General features: G+C 42.8%; 1 protein-coding gene across 1 annotated transcript in view; it reads left to right on the plus strand.

Annotated features, from left to right (window-relative positions):
* Window positions 1–12,254, plus strand: part of fras1 (Fraser extracellular matrix complex subunit 1) — a 562,738-nt gene that overhangs the window by 325,532 nt on the left and 224,952 nt on the right. Inside the window, exons 28-29 of the mRNA XM_078543632.1 lie at window positions 389–473; window positions 8,952–9,272. Of these exons, the coding sequence (XP_078399758.1) occupies window positions 389–473; window positions 8,952–9,272 (406 nt within the window). The remainder of the gene's footprint in view (window positions 1–388; window positions 474–8,951; window positions 9,273–12,254) is intronic.

Here is a 12,254-nt window from a genome sequence, read left to right on the forward strand (position 1 = left end):
TCCTGAAATTATTGCCAGAACTTATGAGCTCAAGTCCATCAGTACTGGAGAATACAACAAAGGTGATGATGGTTCCAGCCAGACTGAGAATACAGAGAGCATTTATGAACTGAAATTACTAATATTAGTGCCATTTAGAAAACGGTTTGAATAACAGGAATATTTTGTGGTTCTTTGCATTGCTATCATTTTGCTATTCATTATTTTCACAGAAACCGTTTTTATTGTGTAGCTGCCATATAATGGGAGGCTGCAGCCAACAATTAGACCTCAACGGTCAAATGCTGTGATGTTTTGTATGAGTTTGTAAAAGTTCAAATTAAAAATAACAAGTGATTTCCTATTACTCTAAAATTTTGTTTTATCTCTTGTCTTTTTTATTTGACAGGAAGGGTCACTTTATCCTGAAAGCCAGTGACCACCAACTATACTCCCTTCCAGAAACAATTAAAACTCAAGCTCTTTCATTCAAGGTACTCACTGAAATTAAATATTTCCTGCTTCTACATTCAAAGCTTTGGGTATTCAATCTTTCTTTAGCTGGAAAAAGTAGAGGACAACAATGCCCAGATTTTAAGCTGAACTGATCATTTTTCACTCTTTTCACCGAGGCATTGTTGAATCAGTCTTTCACCTATTATAAACTCCTCCCAGAATTGGCTTCTAGGTTTTAAGAATAAGGTCATTGCCATTTTACGATTTAACGAAGAGGAAATGATATACCTGAGAACGAGGGGCCTCCCATTAAGGTCACTTCCTGTCTGTAAATAAAGAATACCAGACAGGGTAATGATGCCCACCCTACTTTTGTCTGAAGTAGTAAATACAAGGAACAAAGTGTGTGTGTTAAACAAAAACAGAATTACCTGGAAAAACTCAGCAGGTCTGGCAGCATCGGCGGAGAAGAAAAGAGTTGACGTTTCGAGTCCTCATGACCCTTCAACAGAACTGAATAATATTAGGAGAGGGGTGAAATATTAGCTGGTTTGGGGGGGTGGGTGGGGGGGGGGGGTGTGGGGGGGAGAGAGTTTGGTGGGGGGGTGGTTGTAGAGACAAGCAAGCAGTGATAGGAGCAGATAATCAAAATATGTCACAGACAAAGGAACAAAGAGGTGTTGAAGGTGGTGATATTATCTAAACGAATGTGCTAATTAAGAATGGATGGCAGGACACTCAAGGTACAGCTCTAGTGGGGGTGGGGTGGAAAGACTAACCGGGCATTAAAGGTATAGATTTTAAAATAATGGAAATAGGTGGGAAAAGAAAAATCTATATAAATTATTGGAAAAAACAAAAGGGAGGGGGAAGAAACGGAAAGGGGGTGGGGATGGAGGAGGGAGTTCAAGATCTAAAGTTGTTGAATTCAATATTCAGGCCGGAAGGCTGTAAAGTGCCTAATCGGAAGATGAGGTGCTGTTCCTCCAGTTTGCGTTGGGCTTCACTGGAACAATGCAGCAAGCCAAGGACAGACATGTGGGCAAGAGAGCAGGGTGGAGTGTTAAAATGGCAAGCGACAGGGAGGTTTGAGTCTTTCTTGCGGACAGACCGCAGGTGTTCTGCAAAGCGGTCGCCCAGTTTATGTTATTTTTAAATCTATACCTTTAATGCCCGGTTACTCTTTCCACCCCACCCCCACTAGAGCTGTACCTTGAGTGTCCTGCCATCCATTCTTAATTAGCACATTCGTTTAGATAATATCACCACCTTCAACACCTCTTTGTTCCTTTGTCTGTGACATCTTTTGGTTATCTGCTCCTATCACTGCTTGCTTGTCCCTACAACCGCCCCCCCCCGCCCCCCAACTTCTATCCCCCCACCTTAAACCAGCTTATATTTCACCCCTCTCCTAATATTACTCAGTTCTGTTGAAGGGTTATGAGGACTCGAAACGTCAACTCTTTTCTTCTCCGCCGATGCTGCCAGACCTGCTGAGTTTTTCCAGGTAATTCTGTTTTTGTTTTGGATTTCCAGCATCCGCAGTTTTTTGTTTTTATTAAAGTGTGTGTGTTACAAGAGTTAGCTCAGTCTTCTAAAAAGATAGGAATTTCTTGCATTCTGTTCAATTCCTATCTTGCCAAATAAAGCATTATCATGGTATTGGAAAGTATGAGTTTAAAAAAAAAATGCACTTAGCTTTGGGTAGTTGCTTTGCTACAGGTTGAGCTGTGACATAGTGAGACATCAAGGTGCTATGGCTGAGACTATTGTGCTGAGGGAGTTTGCACCTCACTTATAGAAAGTGAGCTTTCACAGCACAAATGTCTGAACAAACAAGTTTGTAGGACCAAGTGGACTTTGTACTGTGGAAGAGAGGATAAAAAATCTTTTAGGTCAGAACAGTAGCAAAAACAAAGTGGTATGGGGTTTCTCAGCTATACCATAAAGTACTTGAAATTAGAATTTCACAGGCTTTAATTGCAACACCTCTTAAATAAAAAGGCATTGAGTTGAAGGGCATAAATGAAAATATTTGGTTACCATTTACGATACTGCCATCTCTCACCTTGATGAACACAAAAAATAATCCACCCACGATGTGGCTGTCTTCTGATGACACAGCCAAAGTTGTGAATTTGCCTTGTGGGAAACCACTGTTCTGATCCTTGGACAGACCATGGAACCTGGGGGCCGGTCCAGTTAGGGACCAACAACGTTTTGTTTAAAGTAGATAAAATTTGAGATTCACGATGCTTATTAAGCGAATAAAGCTACAAGATTCCACGGCTTTTGAACAAACGAAAATAAACTTTACGAGTTTAGAAAGATAAAACATTTATAATATCTATCATATATTCTAACATTCATGGTAAGTATGAGGTATATGTGAATTAACAGGCAAACTGTGGACCCATCATATGACACAATGGATGACAGATGCGACCAAAAAGATTACATGCATTTCTTAACAACCCACCCAGGCGTTTGTCACATTGTGAGCCAGCCACTCTCACTGAAACTTCGTCTTCTCACAATGATTTCAAATCTCCACATTTGAAGATCACGCCTTGCAATCCTCTTCAAAAGTCGCTTCCACTTGGACGTTTTCAACAATGAAATGACCCACCTCGCAGGGTTTCAGCCTTGCCTTCCGAGATTCTTTTCACCTGGATTACTGAGTACACTCAAGCTTCACCTTCCATGCACAAACTCAAATCTTCTGTCATGCTAAGCAGAACACTACTGCTGCGAAGGGGTACCTTTGCCCCAACAGCCCACAGTATGGAGTCGCCAACCTTCGGCTGCTTTCTCAGATCTTCAGGGCTCCACTTGTGCTCACTTCACTTAAAGTCTGCTCGCTGCAGTTCTTCCTTGACTTCGGAGCTGATTACTCTGTTCTTTTCTTTAATTTTATTTAATGGGACCAATTCCTGTCCCTTGTCTTCATCCCTTACCTGGGATTATCTTTTTGGACTTCTCCCTGTCCCCCTCTCATGTTCTGCTCCCTGGGATACACTCACTACAATAGCGCTCCCTATCAGGTCATCTGACCTGCGTTTTCGCACCGTTCCATTTCTTCCGCGCAGGTGTGCAGGGCTGGTCCCCAGCCTGATGAGCGGAAAAAAACATAACTGCGCATGTGTGGCTTTTTCGCAGCTGGCCACGTGCGCAAGAGGCTTGAGGCTCATCGGGAACTGGAGTTGCTGAGTTACGAAACAAAGAAGGTAAATATTTGAGTTTCTTAACGCTGCAACAAAAACTTCTGATCTACAGTTTCATGACATTGAATGTTAGGTGCTATGGTAAACTATGTTTTATTTCTGCATTTCCTAAATTCACACTTAATCAAAAAAAATCACAAAATGCACAGCAAACCAATAAGCATCTAAATGAAAAATAATAAGTTGAGTGTCATCCTTCATGCAGATGTGGACTAGCCTGCTGTGTATTTTCAGAACTTTTTGTTTCTGTGTTTGATTTTCATTATCCACTACTATTTACTACTTGTTAATTAAAACTAAATTCTGCTTTTAAAGCATTTCAAATAAGCAGATCCCAAACATTTCTCATTATGACAGAGTTAATGCAGAATTTATAGGGGTGGTTTTTAAAAGCTACCTACCCAGGTAGGTAAAATGAACCAGGTATCCAACCCACTAATGTCCCATTTGAATCGCACCATCTTTCATTTTAACCTGCTGTTCTGACCAGAGAGCAAAAGCAACCGCCTGAAGCCAGGAGAGCCCTTGTTTAAATATGTAGACTGAGGCCTGATGACACCATTGGGTTTCAATTGTGGTGTTAGCTCTGGCCTGAGAACTGCTTCCTATAGTTTGGTTTGCTGCCAAGGTCAGATTTTTGCTGGTTGCTGTCAGGGTTCTGCCATTGGATTTAACTGTGCTGAGTGCTATGACATGCAAGGTATGTTCATATCTGCCTGGATGGTCTGGGGGAAGGAGATAGAACTGCAAAGATTCAGAGAAGAAGGTGGCTGGGATAGGGTTCAAATAGAGAGTGGTCACTGTGGCCCTGCCCCTTCCTTTAGTATCTATTGAATCATCTATCAGTCCTTTCAAGTAAATTGCTGCTGAATTATTAACAAGCTCAACAATTATCTTCCAGGCTGACACAAGATCTTCTTTGTACTCTGCCTTTGCCGCATAGATTTACATATCATACTAATAGGAAGATCTGTCATCTTTAGGCATTTTTATGGAAGATAAGCTTAATGATGCTAAGTATAATTAATAATTCATATAACCATACATTTACTGACTCCAGATTCATTAATGCTAAATAGAAAAATGGGCCTGAAGTTTCTGATATGGACAGCAGCAACTCATCCTCCCTCTGATGATGTTCATACCACTTCCCTTGCCCCCCCACCAATGCTCACCGCCCCCCACTCCTGAAAATGCTCACTCCCCCCACCACACACACCCCCTGCCCCCCCATCAACGTTCACCCTTTCTCTCACGACTCATTTCCTGGAATCCCTGGTCCTTGTTTGGCCAATGACAGGAGGGTCAGCATTGTCAAGGAGTGTGCAGGGAGCAGATTAGCATCGTTCAGGGTGAGGGTGGTGGGTGGGTAAGCCAGGGGGTGGGGAGGGAGGGGGTGAGCATTGTTGTGAGTGAGATGGTGAGTACTGTCGAGAAGTGAGGGGAAAAGGTGAGCGTTGTTGAGGAGTGAGTACTTTGGGAGGTGGTGAATGCTGTCAGGCAGTGAAGGGGGAAAGTGACCATTGTGAGGGGTGACTGGGGAAGGTTAAACACTAAGGAGAGGTTGAGAGGAAAGGGTGAGCATTGTTAGGGGAGGGGGGGCGTTGAAAGAGGTGAACAGTGTTGGTGTGACAGCTCTATTTAAAAACAATGTAAGTCAGTGAACTGAAGACAGACCTTGAGGGGCTTATCTTCATTTCATGATGAAAAGGGGGGCACGGCTTTGCTGGAATTCCATTTGGCTTCCTGACTGTTCGTTGCTGGATCCCTTCTGGAGCCAACACCAGAAAGTGCAAAGGCTCCAATGTAAAATGGTAAATGGACAGATGAAATCACAGTCAGTGGCAGGCACACCCTCTCCACCGCTGACTGGAAGATCTGGGACATTATGTTCAGACAGCTTTGTCACAGTATACCTAAGAATGACTCCTGTCTAAAATATCTTGAGATAGATCAACAAAACATGCATAGTGGAAGAGTAAAGAGACAAACAAAATCTGAACAGAAAATAAAATGAAGCATTTAAAGAGCTGTTAATGCTCTGAGTGAGTGTCATTATTGCTGGGTACTCCTTTTGGACCATCACTTTTGAGAGCTCACTCACATATCATTTGTACACCACTCCGATACCATCACTGTTAGATATTTACCATTGATACAATAACAACTTGTATTTGTACAGCACTTTGTTCAGTGAAACTGACAGACTGGAAAACCTTCAAAAAGTAAAACTGAACAGTTGCATTCATGTCCATGTGAGAGGCTGGTGCTTACAGGACTTTTCTTGAGAATGTTCTTTCACTGCTTGGCAGGTGATTTCCCACTTCTTATAAGTCATCTTACCTGACTTAGATTCACTCACCTTGAATTGAACTGCTGCGATATGGTAGCAGCTTATGCAGCTCTGCCTTGGACGTCTGATGAAGAATGAAAGGATTAGGAACACCAACAAGAACAGCAGCAGTTGCCTCTTCTCAGGTAATTGCTGCTTCTTCGGAGGGAATAGATGGGTTTAAAGATATAAATTGAAGGTGCTGAGACCCCAGCAGAGGGCAGAGGATCAGCTCTCTCGACACGTATGAGCACCTGTTCCTCAGGAGGTTCAGAATTTCACATCCGGTCATTGCTGACATCTGCAACCTCCTTCCCAATGGATCAAGTGGGTATGTATGGCCAGTGGCTGTCAAGGTAGCCATTACAGGGGGGGAAAACCTACCCCTCCTGGGTGTCTGCCCTTCCTGACATTTATGTGCTCTCTTCTGCAAGAACAGAAAACAGAGAGTTGTGAATGTGAGAAATGGATTGTGTGGCGAGGAAAGAAGGACAGCATTTGTGGAGAGCAACTGTGAGCCATGGGCGTGAGGGGACAATAGGATGAGAGTGAGTGAGATTGTTGGCTGTTTTGATGAGGATATGAGGTTCCTGGAGAGAGTGGAACTGCGAGGTGTATTGGCCTGAGGAGTGCTGTGCAGGGGAATGCTTGGATAATCAGAGTGTGAGGCTTAACTTCTCAAAGTATTATACTACTCACCTTTCCCACCCTCCTAAGGTCCTGGATCCTCTTGGAGCACTGTCTGCAGGTTGGAAGGACTATATTTCCACTGCTGACCTCCTCAGCTACTTCCATCCATGTCTGCTGGTTTGAGAAGCTGCCCTCTTCTTCCTATCCTTGGGAAACATCACCTCACTTCGATCCCTCAGATCTCATAGCTGGGTCTCCAGGGAAGAGTCCAAGACCCTGAGGGCAGCCTTCCCAGCTGTCGTTTCCATTTCTTTGGTTGTTGAAGCCTCAGAGATGAATGTAGCATTCAGCTGTTCTGACCCCTGTCATGGGTGCTTTTTTCATTTTCTCCATTTCATTAGAAATGTTTCCTTTGACAGATATGGTGCATCATCCTGCGTGTTATAGGTTGGAAAACTTGAAAGCGGGAAGTTAATGCCGTGTCTGAGTTGAAGAGCCATGATAAAGCCAGGTTCAATGTAAACTGGTTCTCGACCGGATACCAGGCTTTGCATATGCTTTGTTTAGATTCCACCCATAGAGTTCCATCTGTACTAGCACCGTTAAGTATTAAATCTGAGTCTGAGTCCTTCCATCACCACTAACTGTACAACTGATTTGTTCTCTGTCCCTTTCAATTTTTTTCTCAATTTTTCCTCTTTTCTTTTGATGACATTGAGATACAGTGTCATGGGGGGTATTTTAACCTGTCAGGGTGGGTGGGTTTCTGTGTGTTCAACAACAGCTTAAACTTCCAGTGTGTCGGGAAGCTGGTAGGAACCTACCAACTTCTGCCTTTAAACTGAGTATGGGTCCTGCAGCATGCGGGAAGGTCTGGCAGGACAGATGAGTCTGCCATTTAAATATGTGAAATGCTTGTTAGCTGCTATTTTAATCCTGGATTCTGAATTTAACAGTCTGCGCATGGGTTTCCTGGAGCTCGCCAGGTTGAGAAAGGGGAGGACAGTAGGAGTTGACCAGGCTGAGCAACTGACAGGCAGTAAATGTTTTAAATACTAACAGCTGCTTCTTTACCTCAGTGAAAGTCTTGTTGTAAAAGTGTGCTTTCACTCCTTTGGAGGAGATTTCCATTACATCAGAGGTCATTTATGCTATTTCAAACCCCTTTGTACGATGCTGTCTGCAGACAGAGCTTGCATCGCAAACATCTAAGCTTCCCCTGCAGCACCTAGACATTGGGTGGCTTCTGTTTGTGCTGCAACGGAAGCTGGGACATCGGCATTAGATGTTGCATCATGTTTGAGTCCACAGATGTGCTAATGGAGTTGACAACCACTTCCATGCTGAAAAGGATGGTTCCAAACTCTGTGCAAAGCCCTATGCAAAGTTGGTGTCAACCTCCTCCATGTTCCTTTATAGTGATCACAGGGTTTCTGGAAGGCCTGCCACTGCATCAATCATTTTGTTATACATACCCATCAGGCTTCTGTAACCCATCCTGTTAAAGTGCTCCTCTGCAGAGGAACTCGTATGTGACTTCGTCTTCTGGGAGCTGGCACCAACAGTGCCCTTCCACCACTCAGGATGCAGGTCACTTCTGCATGGTGTCTTACCACATGTGAATCCCGCCTCTAATGCATCCTGTAAATTAAATGCAGCGCCAGTACCTGAGCTGGCGGCTGCGCATGTGTAGATTGAGTGACCATTTTCTTAACCATCACTTCCTTCCTGGTCTTCCACCATTGTCTATCCAGATTGCAGTTCGTGGTTATCTGAAACGAGAAAAGCACAAGGGTAGGGTTGTGATGAGGGGAGGAGGGGGAATGCAAGATATGCAAGCTTACACAGTCTGCAGTTTCTAAATCAGGAGAAATTGTGGGAGAGGTGAGAATTGGGTATGAGGGTTAGTGTGCTGTCTGCATCAGAAGCAATGGATGCAAATTAAGTTAATCCTGCATTGCATTTCCTGCACCTGTTTTCTTGGGGCTATTGAATTTAGCACCCATTGCATTAGCTGTAATTAAACATTTAATATATACATTTTAAGCCTCCAGGATTGTAACTCTTGATGAGCAGCTTCACAAACATTGATTAGATTCTGCGTTTAAAAATAATATTTTGTCCATATTTATAAAAGGATTAATTCAGTGAAATGTTTCATGTTCTTCGTAAAATGTTTTCATTATCCAACAATTTTCCAGTCGGATAGTAATAAAAGCATTTTATCGAGAACTTCAATTTGTTTTATGAATCTTACCGATAATTACTTTCAAACGAAGTCATCAAACAGAGAGATAAGTGATTTTTAATTGCGGTTTGTCTCTTTCCAGGGTCCCTTTGTGCTGGCTAATAAAGTCTTATTGCTTGGTAGAGGTGAATCCGGTGCCATTTCTAATCTGATATTGGACATTCAAGATGATGACAACCCCTCTGACGTGGTATTATCAGTTTTGGACCCTCCAAAACATGGGCACCTCATTTTGCACCCAGCAGATGTTAGCGTACAGCAATTCCAATTGAACGATCTCAGAAGGGGACAGCTGCGTTATGCTCATGATGGAACCAACAGCCGGCATGACCAAGTGCTACTGCAGATTAATGATGGCCATAACATCCTGAATATTCTCTTCCAGATCAAAATTACTCAGCAGGTATTGGCCCAAATACGTTTCTGTAAATCATAATACAACCTTATGCAACCTTTTGTTATACAACCTTTTTGGGAGAGAGAGTAGAATGTTTTATTTGTTAAGACTATTAGTATTGTGCCTTTTTTTTTGTCACAGAGCAAGCCTCCAACAATGCCAGATGAGATGTAGCCAGAACGGGTTCACAGTATATTGTCCTATCAGTCTAAAATAGTGTACCATTGTGACACTTCTACTTCCAACAGAAGTTGTGCTCTGTGTGCAATTGCTAGTTTAGGCCCAGTTATGATTTTCTTTTAGTTTGTGGTCTTGCATTCATGAAGAACTGAAATGACGCTCTAGACCACTGTACTGATTTGATTCAGAGGCTTTTGTCCCATCTGTTTTTTGTGCAAAATTCCATCCCCAATGTGGAAAGCAATGCCTTTTAGTAAAATATATTGTAGAGTTCAGCATATAATCCCCTCCCCTTTGCCTGGATTATCTGATCCTATTGAGGGTACCACTTGATGGTGGTCCTAGCTGTGCATCTGCTCATTCTCCTCAGTCTTGCATTTCCCGGGGTCAAATTACTTAACTGGCTACAATTAACTACAATAACTCTGGCAGGCTCATGATGGTATTTCTGCTCCAGTCGAGTTGACTGTCTCAGGTGAGGAGAAAGAAATCATTGCAACACCTGCACCCCCCCCCCCCCCCCCCCCCCCGCCCCGTGCCCAGAACATACCCTTTCTGGTGATGGTTAGTCATTCCAACACCTAGGTCTGAATTTTTGCTGAGATGGAAGGGCTCTGTGCCTTAGCCAAATGGTGCTGGAGCCTTAATTCCTGAATGCCCAGTCCTGAAGCATTTTTGCCGGGGACAAGTTGTACTTTGCACATCCGTGGTTCAATGAGGCAACTGCACATATAAAAGTGCAGCTGTCTTGAAACAGATCCAATTTTCGTGACTGGGATTTCCAAAACACGACTAATGGGTTTTAGATATCTGAGGAAAAGGTCTAAAGCTGCCGCAGTTAATTGGTGAGGTAAGGTACCATCTTGGAGAGGTCAGCTGCCTTGGGGCTATTAAGAGTAGACATGAAAGAGCTTACCAGTTTTTACGCACAGTGGAACTGTCAAGCTGTCAAGTTAAATCTTGAAAAGAAGCATCCAGTTTGTAGTTGAAAAAAATCAGTGTTCACTATTTCACTGTTGGTTGACTCTAGAATTAGCGCTGCTTCACTGCTTACATAACCTATTGTTATCACAGTGGGGGGGTTCTGTAAATTCACAGTTTGATTGACAGCTCCAGTTGGTTTTAAACAGATTAGCTGTCTTTGAGGTGGGCTACGAATGCAAAGATATATTTTCACAAGAGATTAAGTACTTGAAGGAAATGTATGCTTTTATATGGGATTAAATACTTGAAGGAAATGTTTGTTTTTATAAAGAATAAGTACTTGTAGGGATTTAATTGTTATCAATGACAGTGTTTTTAAAAAAATATAGTGAAGTCTAGGGGTGGCAGGCCTGACTCCTGTCAGCACCACTGCCGGAAGCTGTCGGGAGCGAAAATTTGACTCCTGCTCTAATATACTGTAGTGGGAAGTCATTGCAGTAGCTTGTGTAACATGTCTTAATTGGTGATGGGCAATCATTGTGGCATCTAGTGTAACACAACATAGCTGACAATAGAAAGTTGTTGTGGGACCTGGTGCTATGATCCCAGTTGACGTTTCTGCTGGACAAGCCAGATCTCAGGATGGAAGCCAACTTGATGGATCCTTTTATTTTTTGTTTAGAAATGTGGAGAGGCTACTGAACAGAGTCACCAGAGACAGCTGATGAACTTTGAACAAAAGAATAAAATATTTATTAACCTAGAAAAGATTAACTGTATTATAATACTCCTTCACCCAAAACTATACCTTTACAGATATATACAGATTCATAAGGATAACACAAATTACAAAAGCTATCTCATACTCTAATGCTCACAGTAAGTATGCAGTCCAAGTAAACCAATAGGCAACCTGTGGTGAGGCACACCACACTCTGAAACCAATTGATAGATGCCGCCCCAAACAGATGCTTTGGATCCTTCATCAACTCCCCTCAGACGTTTGTCACATCGTGAGCCAACCTGTCTCACTGAACTCTGTCTTTCACACAAGGGTTTCCAATCTCCACTCTCAAAGAACTTGCTTTGGAACTTTCTCCCAAACTGACGCTTTCCCACAAAAACCTTCTGCAAGGGTCCACCTCCAGGGTTTCAAGCTCTCCTTCTGATGTTCCTCTCCCCCTGATCGCCATGTGCATTCAAGCTTCCTTTCATGCACTCTCTCTCAGACTTAGCTGTGCCAACAGAACACCACTGCTACATAGGCCCATAGTTAAGAGTTACAGACTTTCAGCAGTCTCCTTAAATCTTCTGGCTTCTTGCAAGTCTGTATTGTTTTGAATCGGCGCCCTGCAGCTTCTCCCTTTAAGTTTGGAGCCTTTCTCTGGTTCTCACTCTTCACTTCACAGGACCTTTTCCAGGTTCTTGACCTTTTCCTTTGACTGAACTGTCCTCGTGGAACCTTTCCTGTTCCACTCCCCTGGATTTGGGGACTTTCTTCTTTGATTTTGGAACCTGCTACTTGCAGTTCCCTCTCGTGTCCAGCCTCTCTGGAATCCTGGCTTCAACTGAATTAAAATTGCTTTTTGTTTTTTTCTGTCTCTGTGGGTCCCTCTCTCTGGACCCCTGTTGCTAGGCAACAGCACAGTTTTTTTTCTACCTTGTTTGTTTTAATTTCCCTTCAAGAGTCGTAAAATCTCATTAGAATGCAGACACACAAAGCCTTAGACCTGTAGTCTCCACTCCAAAATGAAACTAGATCCCAGGTTTCACCTTTTTAACCCACAAATAGAAAAATATACATCAAACCTAAAGCTAAAAGTTAAACTTAAAGCTTAGCTTATTCCTAACACCCACAAATACAAATTAGATAAACTATCTTTT

Source organism: Cetorhinus maximus, chromosome 1 (assembly GCF_964194155.1).
Source record: "Cetorhinus maximus chromosome 1, sCetMax3.hap1.1, whole genome shotgun sequence".
Classification (NCBI taxonomy): Eukaryota; Metazoa; Chordata; class Chondrichthyes; order Lamniformes; family Cetorhinidae; genus Cetorhinus; species Cetorhinus maximus.